General features: G+C 31.9%; 1 protein-coding gene across 2 annotated transcripts in view; it reads right to left on the bottom strand.

The window, feature by feature from the left end:
* The window catches only part of LOC118199406 (uncharacterized), a 145,888-nt gene that overhangs the window by 79,259 nt on the left and 44,441 nt on the right, over nt 1-22,188 (bottom strand). For both annotated transcript variants that reach the window (XR_015038926.1, XM_085809141.1), the window contains one exon: nt 10,617-10,819. Coding sequence is in view for 1 of the 2 variants with exons in the window: in XM_085809141.1 (XP_085665267.1) it covers nt 10,617-10,819 (203 nt within the window). In the remaining variant the exon portion in view is untranslated. The remainder of the gene's footprint in view (nt 1-10,616; nt 10,820-22,188) is intronic.

The raw sequence follows: 22,188 nt of genomic DNA on the forward strand, positions 1-22,188 counted from the left end.
GACATCTTCTTTCCGAAGTCCTCACTAGATTATTTATTGTGTATTTAAGCTGAGGGTTGAATGCTCTAGAGTTAGAACTTTGTCTAGTTCTAGAGTGACAGCTTTGTTACCAACGTTAAAAAATACGGGCCATAAATTTCTTCATCCAGCTAAAGTAGTATATTGTGTGTATAGTATCAGACTACGTACCTAACATTGGAATTTAAATTTATCTTATGTTAATTTAAATATGCTCAAGTAGCGTAGTTTCGTCTTTCGCGCAAGTAGTACTTTCAGTTCATTTAAGAATTAAATAAAAAGGTTATTTAAACTTGAGACTTTTATTGCTTAAGAATAAAGCGATAATTCGTTCCTTGTCTAGTAGGATCTGCAGGACATTAACACAAGCTCAAAGGCATAGCAGAACTGAAAAATATGCAACGCCTTCGCCGGGAATCGAACCGCGGACCTCTGGAATACGCGCCCAGCGTGCAGATCTCCACATCACGTAGGCATGCTAGGAAGGCGGGGGAAATACCTTATACGGCTAGTATCGGAAAGGGCGAAGATGGAACCCGGGGAGGGCAGAGTTGATTTTTCGCATTTCCTGATCGAAAAAAATAACCTAATAGACACAATAGCAGAAATAAATAATGAAAGGAAAGCTAAATTTCCAGGAACGAGGTGGAGCCGCTTAAATATAGGGATGCATTCATGGAAAACTTTCTAAAGGAAACTAGTTCGTATATGGGTCATGCAGATAGAAAATCACGAAAATATCTATAAACCTAGCCCATTCTCTCGTTCGTGCTCCAAGAGTTCAGCGGTATTAATGTAACCGTTCAGCCACTGGTAGTCAGAAAACTGCAGAGAGCGTATGTTTATTACATGTATGAGGAGCACTTAAGTCTCTAAGTTACGTTACCCATACGGCAGAAGAAAATTACATTCTTTGCCATACGAAAATATTAATTTACTCATTTTTTTAAATAATAATTTTTTGCTGAACCAAAAGTACTATTTAGGAGGGACGTTATTAGATATTAGGAAGATTATATGCTATTAGCTCTTACGCTAGCTCTTAAGAAGCTATTATTTTACTATTAGGAACTTAACTAGAAGAAATAACATCGGAAATAAAAAATGTGATGCAATTTAGTGATAGGATATGTAAGGTATGAGCACTTAATTTTGAATAACCTTAAAAACTTGCATAATGAAGTAGGGTTTTTTTTTTTTCTTAAATATCTGATGCATTTAAAACCGCCTCTTTTTGTAAGCATTTGTTTCTTTATAAATAAATAAAATTTTGATAAACCTTAAAATTAAGCAAATAGCAACCTTAGAGTGATTTAGATTTTGAGCGAAATTCTATAGATTTCTACTTTATCGATACCTGACTTTAAATCCTACATCGGCGTGTTTATCTTCCAATTACATAAATTAGAACACTTATATTAAAAATGAAATCTTTATTTTTTATTCCTAGTTTTGTATTGTTATAAAGTTTGTATTGTTAGTTAAAATAACGTGTTCATATCAGTCAAAAGGTACAGCTAATAAATGAATGGAATAAAAAATAATGAACAATATAAGGATTTAAAGTGGATAAAACAATAAAGGATAAAAGTAAGCAGTGATATAAAGAATGAAGACAATTAAAAGCGTGATAGGAAGGAAACTTCAGTGACAAATAATGAAAACGTATTTCACTTCGAAGAAAAACTGATAAACTGCATTAAGGCTTTTAATAAAGCTTGATAATTCTTACTCTAGTGCTTCAGATCTGAGAAACAGCCCTCAGTAAGTGAGACAATATCACTGTTTACTTATTCCTTTCCCCTTGTTTTTACCATGGAGGTAGGAAAAGGAGGAGGGGCCATTCCGCGCTAGAAGTGAAGCACTGCTTTGAAGCTTGGGTCACCAGACGGGGTGTTCTTTGTTTACATTCAGAAGCTCGCTTGACAAGATTCTGATAGTATTTCGACACACGACAGTTCCATAGAAATCGAAAAAGGGACACTCTCGCATGAAAGAAACATTCATAGTGTGATGGATAATAGCAATTTGTATAGTTTACTGACATTTACGCAAAAATCACATCTTGGTTATTTTTCGATAACTAACAACAGCGATTTTGATTATGAATTTGTTTTATAAAATTCTAAGCTGTTGCACTACAAAAATATAGATTTTAAGAAAATTGCTAAAAGAGATCTGCCAAAATTTATTTTCTAGAAGATTTGAAAAGTTTGAAACTTGATGGCTAAATGTAAATATAAAATTATGTATGTTAAAATATTTGTAATTAGGCACATAGGTCAGATTAAGTTTTTATTAAATAGAGTAACGCATGCAAGGGCTATCTGCCTAAAGAGAGAGATGCCATCGTGGAGGAATTTTGAAGAAAAACTGACCTTTGAGTGGGTATTAAAAATAATACTTATAATTTTCATTCAAATTATATTCATATATATTTTTATGTAAAACTTTCGGGTGTATGCTAAATTAGTGTAAATTACTTTACACGAAAAATATAGTGAATGCACAGAAATTAAAGATTTGCACATGCCGGAAATGATAAATAGGAAATATGTATGGGTATTTATGCATATGCTTGCAAAAAGCATGACAAAATACTTAAATATTCATTAAATTATTTATAAATGTATTTGAAATGAAGAATTTATTCACTTATAAACAACTGTGAAAGTACTGTGAAGAAATCTAATGAATAATGTATCTAATTTATAATGATTATAAATGTTATCTAAATATATAATAACCTTAATATTGAATTGTAAACATAAATTGAAATCCTGTTGACAAATACGTTATAAAACTATTTAAGCAAGAATTGTTCGTATTGGAAAGCAATCTGTTAAAAGGTATTGTAAAGCAAATGCTATGAGTGCTATGAGATGCGCACTTAAGAACGTAATAAAGAGTTTTGGAATATGTATTGTTGAAATGAAGGGTAAAAAAAATCTGATAAGTATAATTAAAAGAATTATTCCCTTTACATTTTATAATAACTCAGTTACAAGTTTTAAATAATACTTAAAAAAAAAAAAAAAAAAAAAAAAAAACTTATTTTACTCCCTTTCAGAAATGTTCAGAGAAAGTCAAATACTATTTAATACCTATTTAATTATTAGGAATTAGCGAAATACTTATTTAAAGTATTTCGCTAATTCCTAATAATTCTCTAATTTAAAATGAACCGAATAGAGCATTAATTATAAATTGACTTACATTTTTCGATTTAAAAGAAGCCAAAAAATCATGTCATATTTAAGAAAGTATTTTAGGAAGAAGCTCTATAAATAGAAAGGAAATAATGCATAATTTTAATATTAATAATACAATAAACTTTGATCTTAATTTTTGTACCTTAACCGAATACAATCGAATTACCTTAATTTTTTTTTCTAATGTAATTAACGAAAACTTGTGAAAATATTTCATTCAAATTAAACCATTCTGAGAAAACTGTCCTGTGAAAAGTATAGCATTTAATTCCGTTCAGAATGAAATGTTGTTTAAAAATATGTTGTTTTCACATACTTAGGACTCTGAAGTGTTGTAGAAAAAGAAAATATATACATTTATATGTATATTTGCGACGTAATTACAAAATATTTACACCCGAACGCGTCAAATTCCATAGAACTCAATGGTAAATGACCCAATGTTTTGGTCACCACGTAGGGATCGCCGGTGCTTCAGAGCAGGGTACGGAGAAACTTGTTTAGGGCGACTCCATCTTACTTCCTACCTCCATGGTTTTTACTTATTACGTACCCGCCCTTAGATACTGCACGGAAAGGGAGGGATACCCCGTGGATGCCTTTTTAAGAAAAATTGGCTCGCATCCACGTTACGCATGGGAAAACGCCCATGCAGCCAGCCCGTTCGCGGGGACTCGAACCTCGGATCGAACTACCAGTGTTCAGCGGCTTTTACCCTCGGCCTTATTCATGGCCTTAGGAATAAAACTACATACAGACCATAAAAAATATTATGAATATGATAACTGTGTATGGTATCGTCTTTGAAATTACTGACAATAAAACCAACAATGCTAAGAAAGAAATTGTACCACGTTCGAAAAAAGTTAATGCTTTTTAAAGGGATTGAAAGTAAAAGTCCCCTAAGTAGGCGTTATCTGCAGTTCAAGTGCCATATTGCATTCTGAAAAGTTCGTTGGTGGACTGTTATTGTTACCGCCAATTTAATTATCATTACTTGAAGTAATGATAATTAATCACTCAAATGCTTGAAGTGAATAAAAATGTTTTTAATTTAAAAATTTTTATAAAAATATATTAGAAAAAATTATTGTTGAGCAATATAAACGCAATATGATTTAGACTAATAAAATGCTGAAAATACTAATTTCTTCTTTAGAAGTAACAGTTGCGTTACAAATCCTGAAATAGTTAGTAGTCGTGTAAGATTAAAACAATTGCATATATTTATGAAACACGTAACGGTCTTTGATTCTCATAATAAAAATTTCTCGAACCTTAAAACAGTTAGAATCAGGGGTTAAGTCAGAACTGGAAAGCAAAGAAAGTCAGAACTGGAAAGCAAAGAAGAATGAGACACATAAATAAAACTTAAAAGAAGTTTTATCAACTAAAGCCCTTTTGAATGCGATGAGTCACTTTAATTTTTAAAACTTTTGAACTAAAGAGCCTAAAATCAGAGTAGAAAATAAATTCTTTAAAAATTTTCGAAAATTGGAAATATTAAATAAAAGAAAAAAATAAAAACTATATGGTAATTATTCTGGCAATAAAAAATTAAACTAAGGCGCTTCCAGATCAAATTTGCAAAAGTCAACTATCTTGATTCTCGACCACTTGCAGGCTCAAAGTAGCTTGTGAAATATATAATATATAAGAACCAGAAAGTGAACCTTTATGATAAATAATTCTGGTTATATTTCGAAAGTATGCAACATGAATGAGCCAAGTTTAAGTGAAATGCATCCTAATTGGCTTATGTCATTATTCACAGATTTAGGATGTTACTGTGCCTTTTTCAAGCTTCACTTAAATCCATCTTTCTAGAGGGACATTTGAAGTTTACAGAGGAAAAATCTTGTACAACTGCTATAAAAGAATAGTTAACAGCTGATTAACTATTCCATTAAACAATAACACTGTTCCACCAGTGGCCGAATGGACAGCACCGCTGAATTCTAGTAGTCTGACCCGCATTCGAACTCAGGCGAACGGGCAAGCTACATGGGTGTTTTTTGTAATTTTTCCCATATATAACATGAAAAAATGACTCAGTTTCTCATAGAACGTACTTCAAGGAAGACATCCTTCCTCTTTGGCAGATATTCCTGTTGTGTTTTGCTGCATTCAAATAACCTGATCACCACCTCTCAATTAAGGAGATACTTTTGTCTCCTTTAATAAACTTTATAACCTAACCATATTTTGATAACCTAACCTTTTTCATTAAACCATTGTATTTTCCAAATTATTACTTAAGCGAGTACATTAGTCTGCGCACTGACGGAATATTTGAATAAGGATACTTCACTAATGCAAAGTACTCGTATTTTTTTTTTCATGAAAAAGGAAACTCAGAAGATAAGCCTAGACGAGAATGGAATAATTTTTAAGTATTTTAACAGTTCTAAAACTTTGAAATCATTCACAAAACATTTTCAGTCTACCGAAATTTTGGAGAATGTATTGTTATTTGGTATATTTATAGCCACAGAGCCTCCAAATATACAAAAATCATCAATCGCTAGAACTGTGAAGTTGAACTAGCGGCTGAACAGTAAAATAGCTGAATACTTCTATTCTGATCTTGGTTGAAAGAATATCTAATGAATACTACTACTAATGAAAGGATGTGTATACGAGCCAGTTTCCCTTAGAAAGTCCTTCACGAAGGCATCCCTTCCCTCAGGCAGATAGCCCTAGTGTGCTTTTCCATAATTAAATACACCACACCACTAATGAAAGGTCTGGCTGCATGGAAATTTTCAAGGTTGTTATATGTATAACATGAATATCCGATTTTCCCTTAAAAATACTCTACGAATGCATTCCTACTCTCAGCCTTTGCATGTTTTGCAGTAATTCAAATGATCCAAACTAATATACTTCTGTAGCAGGAAATTTCAGGCCCAAACTAAAGAATGAAAATTTAGAATCTTTTATTTATTTAGTATCGAACAAACTGCCGCCGCTGTATTGCTGATAACAGGTAATAAGTTCTTGTTTATATTTTGAGACAGTACGCTTTATTGCCTTCATCTATGAAATATACCCTTGCTATAAGACTAATGAGAACAATAATTCACAAAGATATGTTGGACGCAAAACTTTACACAAATATTTTTGCAAGGATTTTACTATCTAGTTCTAATCACTACTTTTCAATATTCTTCAAGGCTTCTATCTAATTTCTCAAGCTATTTTGAAACCTACTAAATCACGTTTAAAAATTTCCGGTTTAAAAAGTTCCCATGAAAGCATCTGAAAGTGTAGTTTAACCAGCTTTTTAATGCCTAGAATCTTAATTAATTTTGTGGTCTGTTCTAGTTCCCTGAATTTCATTAACCTTGCAGAGAACTATTCAACATTCGAATGAGTGGGCCTTAAAAAACAGCTTTTTGTAGGCATGGATTTTGAACATCTTTCAAAATTGTAGGATTGATTGCTCCATATCTTACATTTTGCGTAAACTTCAATAGTACAGTCTCGTAAATAGGAAGTTTATGTCATTTCTTTTATTTATTATTACCAAAATAGTTGATAGTATTTGTTCCTTCATTGTATTTTTCTTCGGTATCTCTTGCTTAAAAAAATTATACTGTACTAAATTAAAATATAAAGAACATCGAAAAAAACTGAATATTTATTTATTTAATTATCTAGTGAAGTCTAGTTTGACGATACTACAAGTGTTACTTCTGGTTCAGGAAAATATATCTAAAATACCAAAACTCATGAGGAATTTATTCAAAACGCATGAAATGAATTTCTCCGCGAATTTGGGGGGACTGATATTAAATTGGAAATTTTATATACAAAAATATACAAAATCATAGCCGATTTTCCTTCAGGTAGGAAAATTTAAAAATATATAGTGTACAACCTTTCATGTAATGTAATACTTATGAAAGTAATATTTATTTTATGAGCTCTTCCTTCCGATATATCAACGATTAGTTAGTTTACAACTAAGAAGGCCGTGAACCACTTGCCTCTAACATTAAATTCATCAAAAGACTACAAAATATTCATTATTATTTTGCAACTAAGTGATGCATTCATCAGCCAACTCGCCCAATTACGCATCTATAACACGTCTCACGGCCGAGTAGCCATGCAGGATAAACATCAATCGAACGATCCCCGTGTGTTGTAGTACGCTTAATCAGGAAGTGTTTAGGGGGAAAGACCAGAAGTTTAAACGCCTGAAAAACCACTACACTCAGCGAGGGGAGAACTGCTCCACTGATCTTGTTAGAACTGTGGAACCCACCGTGTCCTATCGGTGATTAAGCAGAGCTGAGGGAAGTACCACACTCCTAATTCAATTACTATACAAAACTTAGGGACTAAAAGACCCCGACCCCGCACTGAGAGACTGGTTTAGTTTCGTGACTCTTCCTCCCTCTTCTTTTTAGGGGTTTTCAGTTGGGTGCTTTAGTAATCACGATCCTGCAGACACGAGCTTGGAATTATAATATGCTCCTCTATGGCTTTATCTGTGCACTATGTCTCACTTCTTACATATAGAATTAAAAAATGAATGTGACTTTTCATGTCTGTTTTGATCACTTCTGCTTCATATCTGGGAACAAAAGTATGGATGAGAGAACTGAAATATGGAATTGACTTTGCACTTTATTACTATTCAAAAAATAAACATTTTCATATATGAGGCTCATGTTTTTTGTATTAGTGCTTTAGTATTTTCTTTACTAATTTCCACCCTCTAATTTTCATAAACCTTATCAGCTGCCCTTAAAGCGATTCCACGTTTTTTTCTTATTGAAAACTATTTGGCAATTTAAAAATTAATGTTAATTTCTTAAATTGGGTGGAAATTTAAATGGTTCAGCTCTTATACCGGAATCAGGGGCTGCAACATAGAGGTACTTGTTGATAGTCCCTGTTTTCAGCATAAGAGAACCATGGGCTGGCAACTAAGAGAGCGGTTCAAGAAATACTATTTCGTAGCTCAATCAGTTTGAATTAACCTGCATATGAATTTAACTTCAAAGGTTTTTTAAAGCAACTATAAAATAAAGAAATAAAGAATTTCTACTTTGATTTTGATACAATGATGAAGCTAAGATTAACGTTAATTCAACTGGCATTTCTGGCTTCTAATAGTTCCCAGACCATACAACGACTGCACCATCCTAGAGTTCCTAAACGCTTTTATTCCAGAACAAATGCATAACAAAATGCGCATGGTTTTATAGATACATGCTACAGAAGAAGAATTTAGTGTTTTATAAAGGGTACAGAACTCAATTTAAACTTAGAATGCTGGTAGCACCGATGTGTTTGTTTTAGCAAAATATTGATAGCAGCAAAATGTACTTTGCCATGTATTGCAAGAAAAGTGTAAAAACCAATATAAAAGCAGCATTTGTAAGCAGCATGCTCATTTATTTTGTTCCGTGAAGCTTCACTTATAATCAACAATGGATTTTTTTTATCATTTATTATACTGATAAACAGATTCTGAACATAACTAAAGCTTCTTGGAAGACATTTTTAGTATACTGTCAAATATGAACAATGACTTAATGTCATTACTCTGAAAACTTGAGTCTTTAATCTGATATGGCGGTTTCGAAACTCAGCAGCTTCAAGAAATTAACACTTGTTTCATTAGGAAACTTCATTAGAAAAATTAATTAAGAAATTTTGATAGGGTAAAATTTCTATCATTCTTAGAGTATGTACCATAGAAACTTTAATAAGCATTAAGAGTTCATTCATGCGAATACATTATTAATTATGAATTATATTCCTTTTATAGTTTTTTCGCTCTTTTCGCTTCTATTTCTATTTGCTTATTTCAGCAAATAGAAATACGATATTTCCATATGATTGGAACCAAGTTTGATTGTTTTAAGAAATTTCAGAAATAGTCATGATTTATATAAAATAAATCATGACTATTTCTGAAATAAAATAGTCATGAAATAATTTTATTTAATTCGAGGTATATATTCTAATAATGTAGAAAATATTATGCTCATAGACTACCTGATCATGTATTTGAATTCCATGTATTTTGATTTATGTTTCTTAATTTCCTTTTGACTATAAAAATATCATAGTTCTTGCTATTAAGATCAACATTCGAAATACAAAATTGCAAGTTTCAGTTTTTCAATATAGTTTCCCATATTTCTCAGGACACTAACCTTAACTCGCTTGCTTATATTTGAAAAAGGAAGTCTAAATGCTTTTTAATTCAAAACTTAATTATTTTTGTAGACATATGAAATTTAGTTGAATGAGTCGTGTGTTTTTCTTCCAAACACTGTAAAATTCGGAAATTGTCTTTTAAAATCTTATTTGTAATTAATGTCAAACTATGTATTAAAATAGACACTAAGAGCTCTTTCTATTAATTTGAATTAGAATAAAGTATTTAGTCGCAATTTAAATTGACAAAAATTATTAGAACCTTTAATAAATTATAACATTAAATTGACTGAAGTGTTCATAGCTTGTTTAATTAGTTCCCCCGTTCCTAAATACTGGTCAATTTTTTTGTGTGTCGCAGTGATAAGAGATAAGGAATTCATCATTGCAGTCTATTCCCAAAACTAGAAATGATTAGAAGTAACTCCTGTAACTGGTTTGGAAGGTGATAGGAGTCAAAAATTTAAGTTCGTCTACTTTTTATCTCTTATGTCGTCTTTTCCTGAAAACATTACGTGGTATAATTTTTTCCAATGGCAGATTGTGAACAATTACAAATGTAACCCAGTCCATTAATCTATACAAGGCCGGATGTCGTGGTCTCTTTATTATGGAGGCACCTAATAGGTGGGCCATCATCGCCTTTCCTATGAAGGGACAGATAGTTACAACCATGCCTTCTCCGGCATTCAAACCCAGGCCCTTCGGCATCGCAGTCGGCTTCCCGAACCACCATACCGACTGGGCGGCTTACGTGGTATATTAAGAAAATGATTTTATCTTCAACAGCATATTAACCATATATCGAGTTAAAGCTCAACACAATGTGGTACGTAAAGTAGTGAATTCATTATAATAATCATGGACACAAAATACATGTACTACTATTTCTTCCTGCTATGTTATCAGGCTTAAAATTTTAGTCGCATGTTATAGGAATGATAGGGGTATGAAAACTGCATTGCTGATCACTGTTGCAGGTGTAAAAAACCCTTCGCTCAAGATGCTTTTGGAAACAAAATTGTGTTTTAATCCTCATAATGCATGCGTATGGTAAAATCTCTTGAACTAAATGGCATAGCATTTTTAAGCAAGTTTTTTTTTTTTTTTTTTTTTTTTTTTTTTTTTTTTTTTTTTGTAAATTTGACACTATAGAAAAAGTTCCCATACTATTAGTTTAACTTCACCTAAAATATATCTTACTTGAACTCTGGCTTCTGTGAGGTCCGTTCTCATGGCGATTTCCTCCCTTGTGTAGATATCCGGGTAATGTGTTTCCTGGAAGGCTTTTTCCAATTCTTTAAGCTGGGCGCTCGTGAAAGTGGTCCGGATTCGACGCTGTTTTCTTTTTTCTGTTAGAACACCTTCATGAACGGGGTACACTTTATATGGTGGAAGGCCGGCAGCTGAAAAGATGAAGGAAAATACATATTCGAAACAGTAGGTAAAATACTTACCTTGCGACTAGTAGATGAATGAGAGTTATTTTGAAACAGAATATTATAGCTGTGTATTTTTACTTTAAATGATAACATTACATTTTATGGTAGATATGCAAACTGAAAGAGACACAGAAAACAAAAGTATTTCATAATTTCATGGAAAAAGGAATTCCTTTTCTCACAGAGCAGATGTACAATAATACGTATTAAATTTATATAAAAATTAGAACAGATGGTACCTTATGCAGCAGCTTACAGCCAGTGCTATACAAGCATGGCAGACTTTTCGCTGTCTTAGCAATTTCTGGTACCTTTTAATATTAGCACTAAGAAAACAAGCGAACTAATCAGCCTCCTGGTTCTCTTTTTCCTGAAAGTGATGTCCGTTGCCTTCGTCTTCAATGGCATATTTAAAGGTTTCATTCGATGACAGCGCTTCATACGCTGCAGAAATGTTCACGTAGATAGTATTAGGTAAAGGCAATCGAGGCTTTCATGACTGAGGGATGACAGATGATTAGGCAAATGACAAGATTCTGCTTCTTCTTCCCATTTTCAATCGTTCTTTCAATAGTTACCAGTACAGAAAGTCTGAAGAACGTAAGCATTACACGTTACCAGAACACGGATTGTAGCACCAACACTCAGCCCGTTGTAGTTTAATTCAATAGAAATGCTTTTGAACTGAGTTTTCTTCACGCTAGAGGTGCTGGTAAACACTTCCTATTGCTTAGAAATAAATATAAATACTTTTTTTTTAAATTTAACTGTACGTAGTTACTTAATCATACGTAAAACGTTTGACAGCAATCGTAAATACTATTTAATATTAAAAAAGTAAGGCATTTTTTAATATGAAGACTGCTTGTTGCTCAAACTCTTAATTTATTTCAAAGGATAATCATATTGAAAAATATGATGTAATTATCATTCAGTTTTTGTCGTTAACGTAAACATAAAGAGTCAACAATGTTACAAAAATATCTAAATAATATTATCTTGCGTGAATAGCTGTAACGTTACTATTTACCTTCTTCGATTACAATCCCATCATATCCCTTTTAATTAGGCCCTGGCGTTATTTATTTGCTGAAATACTTTTTATTGCTAAACAAATTTGCAGAAGAGAGAATTGCTGTCTCCTAACGCCCTCCTATTATCGCTAAATCATTACAATGCAGTTTGTGAACGAGTTATTCAACCTCACCAATCAATTATGAGGACAAGGATTAACGGTGATAAAGTGAGAGAGTTAGTCCAATCGTATGAGACACATCAGACAAATGAATAGACTGATGGGACTAAATCAGCAAAACCAATAATAGCAGAACATTTCATTATGCACAGATATGAGGGCTCGGGTATTGATAATGTCAAAGATTAGCACGCACTTTTTTGGTAGAATTTATTATTCAGAATAGTAATAAATAAATATAACAGTTGAATGTGAATGTAAAAATTAAACAGGAGGAGAAAATTGGTTCTTCCTTTAACGCCATATTCATGTGCATTTGTAAGTGATTTGTGAAAAAGGTAAATCTTTCAGCTTTTAACAACGATCGAAATTTCTCCGTCAGAACCAACACTAGAAATTTATTGTCGAATGTTTTCTGGGTAACAGAATACCCTGAGAATGATGTGCACATAGAAAAACTAGTAACTAGTAGCCTTTGTAATAATACAGCTCTACCTTTTCACCTAAAGTCGAAAGATAATACAACATTTAGTTAAAAGTAGACTTCGACTTTAGTCAAAAACTAACTAAATTTTTTTCAGTAAAACTAAATCCCTTTGACTAAAAATGAAGTTTGTTTGACTTTAATTAAAGGATACCCTAATACCTTTTCTGAAACCGTGGTAATCATGTCTAATGACTTCTGACTCCTTCCTCACACATGATTATGATAAGGCTGAGCCGTACAACTTTCCATTTATTTACTTTATTCCCTGCAATCTATATAATTTATTCTGTGTCATATTGACACCCTGATAAGCAGTTGTTAAAATGGACACTGGACTATCGCTATGAGGTCAATGGAATTAAGGACCTGACATTGAGAATTTGGATTTCCTAAAGCAAAGGAGAAGCTGGGATTTGAGAAGTGAAGTAGACAGAAGCCTTAAAGTAAGTATAGGTAATAATGCGGATTCTTTCTTCTGTACAGTTGAGGAGATGGGTATCCAACGACGTTAAAAAAAGGAATTCGTGCGATGGTGATCAACAGGTGATTTGATTAAAAAATACGCTTATAATTTATGACTATTCTTTATGCAATAGGGCAATTCATGGAATGAGTTTTATTCACTGGACGTTTCCAGTGTTCCTTAGTTATACTTAATCAAAAAACATGGCACAGCCCTTTGTTACACGCTCTTCAACAATAATTTCTTAGGCAAAAATTATAGAAAAATGAAAGGTTCGCGGATATTTTTGACGTAAATTAAACATTTCAATACCACCCCAAAAATAACAATAAACATTGTAATTTTTATTTTAAGAAGACTGGATTAAAATAGTTTGTGGGAAAGTCGTATAAACGTAGACGGTTTACTGCAGACTTTTGAATTAAAAAGAAAGAAAATTGGAAGAACTATAACAAGAAAAATAGTTCATCATCAAATACATTCTCTTTCCTGGTTTGTTATTTTGCTATGATTTCACTGCTTAAATGATTTGTAACTTTTTAGAATGCTAAGTTAATTTATTTTTTATATCTTTTTAATTTTTAAAATTAAGTTTCAGATGAATGACATAGTTATTAATCTGGTCTAAGTGTTACTGCGTCCCCAAAACCAGAATTTACTATATTTAGTGAAATAATTACAAAGGGCCCAATATGTCATGTAAGCAACTTTATTATGAATATTTTCCTTAGTTTATGTAGTTAATAATTTATTATAATAAACCAAAGATGCGAAAATATTTCTGGAAAGCTGAGATGTTTATTTTTTGCCTACCTAAAGAAATTTAGTGAATCATTTTCGAAACCAAGCTTATGCTTATGTACACAATGCATCATTTACTGACGTTTTATTCTTTTTTATTATTAATAATGTGAAATTTCAAAGCAAATCATTTAAGTTTGTTTTTCATCTTGTCATCCATATTAATTGCGATTGGTTGTCAACATTAACTGGGCTTCATTTCGGTAAAATACAAAATCACATGTACGTGAGACACGGTATATTAATAAGAGGTGAATTTCATGGCACTGTAAACAGAGCGAGTACCTTAAGCAGAATGAGTATCCTATAACGTCTTCATAAATAGAGTATGAAAAATGTGTTTTATGTTAAGTTTGCTTTCTTTCAACTGCCCATGATGTGCACAATTCAAAAGGACTTAAAATGTATTTGATATCTTAAATACATAAAAGAAGTTCTGCCCCCCCAAGGCAGAACACTTTCCAGCTACGCATTCGTCAAAAATGCCTAACCGATCGGCCTCATCGCTGAGAATGTTGCCCAGGGTGCACACAAGGTGAGCTGCATTGTGCTCGAGAGTAATGTGACTCGTTCCTTGATTTGTTTGAGGTGAGGCAGTCATGACAAGCGGCCATTTATCGTTACCCCATGTATTTAAGCTGACAGACTGTCATGACTAATGCTGGTGCACATCGTCGACGAACTCCTTTGCTAAATTTAAATGTAACCATCTTTGTGGCTGATACTGACAATTTATGCCTATTTCCCCAGTTGGTTAATATGTCTAAGCACGTTGGGTCTTTCTTTACCACAGCTCGCACAGTAGCATCACACACGGTGATGATAAAATCTTTGGCGTAAGCTATCACTTCGATATAAGGAATGTCGTGACGTTCTCACAAACTGAACTGGCCACCAGGTTTCATAAGGTAAAGACGAAGGTAGAATCTGTTGAAGAGACGTTTCACTTTCGCATCATCTGTAAGAACTTGCATGTTTCTGTTGCTGAGATATCTTGCAATGATGTTGTAGAGCGTTTTCAGATAGGAAACATTTATTAAGCTATCCAACACGTCAGTTCCTATAGTGAGTCAACTGCACCCTTCATAGAAACTTATCTTGATATCAACACTTGACATCAACAACTTTTCAGCTTAAACACTGGAGATTTAACATTTAGCATTTAAAAATGTCATCAACTTGATCACAGAACACATTAATTTGTCCTTTTATTGAAATCTTTTCATAATAATTAAACTAGTAAGACATTTTCTTAAATGAGTATACATCAGTAACTAACTGAACATTAAAAATGAAGGAAACAATATAATTTTACTGAGTTCGCTGCTTGCATTAATTACTGGACATCCTTATGAATTCTTTCTTTTACTATATTAATTTTCTTTAAACAAATCTCACAGCTGTAATAGAAGAGTATAAACTGACTACCTTTATGCGATTTCAACCTCCTGAAACCACTGATTTTGGCCCTATTCCAATATTTCTCTATAATCACTCTTACATTCTTTCGCTAACCGCATAGCGCCACTGAAGCGTGACTTCATCAAGACTAATCCATTAACACGTTCACAGTTATCCAACTCGAATCTCAGAGCTAAGCAGCATTGGAGAGGGTAAAATACAAGGTAGTTAACTTGGCTCTTATTTGAAGCTACAACTCTTCTTCTGAACATCAAGTTTACTGGATTATTCCCAGTACATTTAAACTGAAGTTTAACATAGTCATTAAATCATTGGAATAAGATTCTTAGTTTTTAGTGGCAATGCAATAGATGGTAATATTAATCTAGCGTTTTGAAGCTCTACTTTCTGTTTTGAAACAATGAGCTTAGAGCAGGGATTGTAAACCGTTCAGTTCAACAACAAATTATCCTGTTGATCCCGATATTGCTACATTTTAAAAATAATTATATTATTATTACAGGCAATGTCTGAATGGTTTATTTTAAGAAATATCAGAATACATTTTTCGAGTTATAATTCAAAGAACATATTTTTATACTTTTTCAAACAAAGGAATTTCTAGAAATATTAGTTTGTTTTAATTCACGGAATGTATGACAGCAGAAACCGTTCACAGTCAAAGAAAACTGGCTTCGTTTAGCAAATTAATTAGATTTCCGTTAAAAAATGGGGACTGGTTTTTCGACTGGAATTAAGAAAAACCGTATTTACTGAATATTAGCGACACATAATGGATGGTTCAAAATCAGATAGTTGCTGGATATTCATTAGCATGTGCGAGCAATTTATGTAATAATATAAGTATTAGAGTTATCTCAGCCAAATTATTCTGTAGAAAACTATGAAAACACCCTCAATTTAAAGTATTAAAATGTGGGTTTTATCATGCTAACATGTATTACTTTCATTTTTGAATAACAGTTTTATGTAAATTACCAATTAATAATTCATAGTGTTTGTCTTAATTGCAATATATATATATCAGTTTTACACTTAGTCATATATATATATATATATATATATATATATATATATATCACTTTCACACTTACTTACTCAAAATGTTCCAAAATTTTTAATACCTTTTCTCTTCGTACATTTATTTTACTGCAGAAATAAAATTTTAAGAAATTGATAAGGAAATACACGTATTGAAATTATATACGTGTACTGGGATATTTGTATGTTCTCTAATATAGTTTTATGTTACTTAGGTTTATATCATAGTATTAATGGTAATGATATATAATAATTTATACTAATAATTATATTAATAATGAAATTGAGCATTTATTTTTTGTTTGTTTGTAATAAAACGTTGCTTAATATTTGTCAGATAATGCACTTCTATAACACACTTTTCTCGACTTCTGACCTACTTCTAACTACAAATTAATAATTCTGCATTTTTCCCATTTTCAAACTCACGATATTTGTATTTTACTGATAATAATGCAGGCATTTAAAAAAGAATAGTCATGGAAACAAATAAATCTTATTAGGCAGTATCAGGATATATCTTTTGTGTCTCAAAGCCAGTTTTCAAATCAAAAGAAGGTTTCGTCAGAGGCCTTATATTAGCCTCTAAACTAAAATCCTACTTTTTTAAAGGTACATAATGGTAGCAAATATGATTGTGAAAACTAAAGCCTTTTCAAACATTACATATTAATCAGTTTGTATGCCTTACGAGGGATATTTTCGTAAATGATTTTCAAAAGGAAACGATCCTATTCATGTTACCATAAATTACATCCCCAAAACAAATCCATCCAGGCTGTTCGCTGGAATAAGAGCCGGGTCAAACTATCACTGTTCAGTACTCTTATCCTGGAGGGTGCTTTACGTAACAGTAATGAACCGTGAAATCTATGACTGGCACCGATGGTTTGGTGTTGTATCTATAGAACATGAAGAAAGGCCCGTCATCCTGATTATAAAACTTCAGATTTCAAGCATTGCACTTTGGTACAGTGTTTGTGCACAATGCATGATACTGCTCAAGGGCATACGACATACTATCCTGTGGCAAACAATACACGGCACTCTGGCGTGTGTAACATTATTACAAAAACAGAACGTTTCTAATTGTATCAATGGAAATCGAATTACTATGCTTTTCTGTTCAGCATGAGTATATTTTTATTTGGGACACACCGTGTAATTTAATATTATTCTGTCATCTTGGTCTGCTCGAGTTTTGTACCTAGGTACTGATTTCCAACAGAATTGAATGTCATGACAATTTTTTTAAATGCTTTACGAACAAATTTAAGGCAATCGCATGATTAAATTTTATCGGTCACGGTCATCACAATGCATCACAATGAAAATTAATTTAGACTTCCTCTAATAATATAAAACGTTTTCTTAGTTAAAAAAAGAAAGGATTTCATGTTTTATCCTGAAATTTTTGTATACATATTTACTTAAAAAAATGATTTTCTCAAAGTTTTACATAATACGAAAAATTATATTTGGCATGACCAGGACATAGTATTCGCTATTTAATAAATTAAAGCCAATTAATAAATTTGTCCAAGGATCTTGCATAAAACGAATACTTGTCAAAAGTCACTGCCAAATTTAGAAAAAAAAATATCTAAGAGTCATAAAAATGTGTGATCTTTGATATCCTTTAATGGTATGAGCAAATTGTGTAAAAATTAACATTTGCGATATTCAACCTTCGGATTTGCATAATATTAGTAATCTGTAATTGTTATTTAAAGAAAAATATCTCAGCAAGTTACGTTCCCTCTGCAATTAATATTTTCTTTCTGGGATTTTTATAATTAATTCCTAAAAATATTTAAATTTCTATTCTTTTTCGAAAAATATTTATGTTTCAGATTAAAAGTTCAAATGAAAAACTCATTTAAATGCAAGAATGTAGAAATTAATAAAGATTATTTGTCAAGTTTCATACTTAAATCCCATTTTTACTCATTTGCTGGGGGATGAAGTGAAATCAGATATTGCAAACAGGCTTTCAGATTATTTAATTTGCTCTCATTCTAAATTTTGATGAAATTGTCTTCTTGAAGCACTACTTTTAGTAATCTCTTAAAGTCATTCACGAAGGCATCCCTCAGGCAGATAGGACTATTGCGATTTGCCATGATATAATCGAGATATAATCTGAAAATAATCTAACTCGACGGAATTGACATTAAATCTCACAAAACAACAAAATCACCAGTTTAGGGGGTATTATATAAGAAATCTAATACATTACATACACTAGTTAGAAGGGCAATAAAATAAATATTTTAGTACAGGGAAGAGTAAACAATATGAATCTGTGATTGAAATGGTAAACTTCTAATATTCTTCCAGATTCTTTAAACTCAGTATCAAACAATAACTTCGAATTTCAGCTCTAGGTATTAAAATCGGAGAAGTTGTGCAAGAAATCATGACTAAGTGCCATACATTTCGGTTATGGTTGCTCAAATACAGTATAAAAGTCTATTTTACAGTATTGAAGTCAATGTATTTTGCATAATTGTACTTTTAGTCTCATTCTTTATTATAAAAACAAGATCAATGCTCGCTCTATCCAAAATTGTGGCATTCTAACAGGCTGATGCGAGCTATCCAAAATTGTTGATGGCCGACTGATACGGGCTTGAGAAAAATAATGAACTTTTTACGAGCTGAATTAATATACATCTATTTTTTCTAGAAACCAAATTCTTAATTTATATTTTTACTCAGAAAATCAAAAATAAAACTCAAAATTTCACTAAATTGCTGAAATTTTAAGTACGTGACCTAAAATAATGAAATGATAAATTTCCAAAGTTTTCATTATAAAGTTAGACCTAAATCGATAACAAGGTCTGCAGTCTTCTTACTTTTGTGGTAATAATGGCAAGATTTGATTTTAAAACAGTCTTAATTTTATTTAAAATTCAACTACACTAATTTTATTAGAATTCCTTCAATTTCAAAACAAAGTCCAACATTAAGAATCAGCGTAAGTCTTTATTTGGTTCATTTGCACTTAGTAGCTAAAGAAATCAGTTTAAAAACTATCGAAACTAGTACTGCAAAATTTTTTTTTTAAATTGACGCTGATTCTTAATGTTGGACTTTGTTTTCAATTGTTATTCAGCGTGCTATTTAAACTAAATTCCTTCAGTTTATTTAAGCTATTGTTCTAAAGCTATTGCTTTCCTGAACTGTCCGTTTTCTCAACACATTAATTGATTAGTAGAAAGTTTTTGTCCTAAGTTTTGCTCTAGGACTGGAAAATCATAATTTAGGATCTTGTTCTCAGTACTGTTCTTATAACGGTCTCTTCAGATGCATAATGGAAAAAGCAGGTCCTCTAAATTTTTGTAAAGATTTATTTTGCTTAAGTTCAAATGTTGCTTAAATTCGGAGGTTGCTAACTAAAATTGATGAAACATTAAGGCAACTGTTGAACTGAAAACTTCGGTATCTGGAATAATAACTAATTTACATATATTTTCAAATAAAACAGTTTTACTGAAACAGCATTATTTTATCAAGCGTCTTTCTAGTCATGACGCAAAGATGTTTCTGGATTAATTAATAAAATAACGTTAACAATAAATTGAAAATGAAAATGAAGTAAAATAGCATCTAATATGCACCCCTGATCAACAAATGCACATATGGTATTTTATTTTATTGAATGCAATGCAATTTACGAGTGCAATTGAAGGCTGTTCAATTTATCATGCACAATTAAATGGAATATAATTTATTATCCATTCCTCCTTTCAAAGCATCTGTCTTTGGAATATAATGGCTCTTTTCTATCCATTAATTTACGCAGTGCGTCTATATAAACCTGACTTACCTCATTAGGGGTGTCTGGATGCTCTTTTGGTTACGTGTTCTCACTACACTTTAGAAAACACAGCGGAAAATAACTTTAAGCCTTGTTATCAAATTTTATTTACAATCATAAACAATCTATACTGTCGCTAGTCTCAAACTCAAGACGAGAACTTTTGTTGCCATTTATTTTATTTTAAGGAAAGATTATTTACACTTTTCAGATTCCTTTTAATTTGATTTAAAAACTCCTCTAAGTGGCGAATAATGACTAAAAATGAGAAATAAATAAAATATAAATTAAAATTACAATTTTTAATTTAAACAGTGACCTCAGACCTTATGATTGATAGTTATAACAAGAAGTATGAGATAAATTCACTCATGTTTCTGAGGGCTGCTACTTGACTCCAAAACATACATACTATCGCTAAGAATGTATTCGCATAACATGCTTCACATTTCGCACCTGTCTGAAATGTGTCTCAGAATGACATGCAACTCAACATTTCTAAGAGAACCTATCTTTGAATAATGTCTGTTAGTCACATCCTTTGATAAAATTGTAGAAATATTAATGCATTCCTAAAATGAAAGACATACAGAAAACAAATTTTCATATTTCCACATCACATTAATGGAAAAGCTGATGCAGTGCCTGCCAAATATATTCGATTTTAGCATAGGTAGCATTAATAACAAACTCACCAGAAATAGATGCATAATCTAAACTTTATTAATCTGTGTTCCATTAGCCCGTTTTCTGTGCGCAAGACATTTTACAGCAAACGCTCGATTAAGTTTTCGAAACTAAAAGCACCACCGAAACGCCCAATTATTGTGACAAACGGGATGCAGAGGAAACGCCTAATTGATCCGCTGCATTATTGATCTGAGGCAACGAAGTCAGACATCATAATCTGATCTGGTTGCAAGAGGCACCAGAAGTCAATGTCGCGCTTGGGAATTTCCAGAATTTGACGATGAAAGACATGTTTTCCCGAAAGAAAATTTATCCGAATATCACGAGAGTAAAATTAGTTGGTGATTTTGAATCTTTATTGTGCTTCATTTAGGATGTATTTGTTGGAGTATTTTCAGTTGCTTCTGATAGCTGATGAAGAATAGACTGGAGCTATTATATATCTCGTATTGTAGCAAAGATTAAATTGATTGATTAGTATTTGATAATACGTCAGGTTGTTGTTAGAATAATAAAAAAGGCAAAAATGATCTTTACTGAAGAATGGATTAGCATGTTTGAAATTACCTAGAGGTAGAGTTAGTGAATGGATTTGTTAACAAAAATGAAGATATGCTCTCCAACTAGAATTTTTTATATATTATAAAAGACGGGATTATTTTTTTCTCAAAATGAATTGATAATTTTTAACTTAAATAAACTCTAAAACAAAACAAAAATTTACTAATTTTTAAAGGCTATGTTAACATTAGAGACTAAAATTTATATCACGAGAAAAAGATTGTGTTTATTACATAATGAGCTTAATGATTGATTCTGAGCGCAACTTAACTGAACTGAGCTGGAAGATTACGAGAAATTCGATTCCAGTGAATATTAAATCAAACTATATACTCACTTACTTTATTAATTTGAATAATTAAAAAAAGTTGTAAGGATCTTATTTTTTACTAACGTTTATTTTATTTTAAATCTTTACTATCACTTCTTATTTTCTACTTCCGGCCAGAATTATAAGCGTGAAGGAGTTCATGCAAAGTTGTCTGGCGAACGCCAAGTATTTAAGTGTGGCCTTTTTGCCAAGCAGAAGAGAGGAAGCCGTGAGTTCGAAGCAGGCCGCTTACCTTAGAAGTTACGCAGTTGCTACTTTGCCTTCCAGGCCAGAGGTTTTAATCCTCTTGATAAATTAAACGTATTGTAGTGTTCACAGTCTCTGTGCTACATACGCTTCCTGTTATTATAAGGCCAATCTTATTCTAAAGTTAAATTAGAGTTTAGTTTTATTTTGATATCTTTTAAGTTAGACCCCGAGTGGAGGGTCATTGTATTCCGAAGTACGGAAGTCATTGTATATAAAGAAAAAAATAAAGGGTTTTGTATACCCTTCGTCTGTATCCTCTCTACTTAC

The sequence above is a fragment of the Stegodyphus dumicola genome, chromosome X2, assembly GCF_044657685.1.
Source record: "Stegodyphus dumicola isolate Sdum_Otavi_A_Nest chromosome X2, ASM4465768v1".
In the NCBI taxonomy this organism is placed as follows: domain Eukaryota; kingdom Metazoa; phylum Arthropoda; class Arachnida; order Araneae; family Eresidae; genus Stegodyphus; species Stegodyphus dumicola.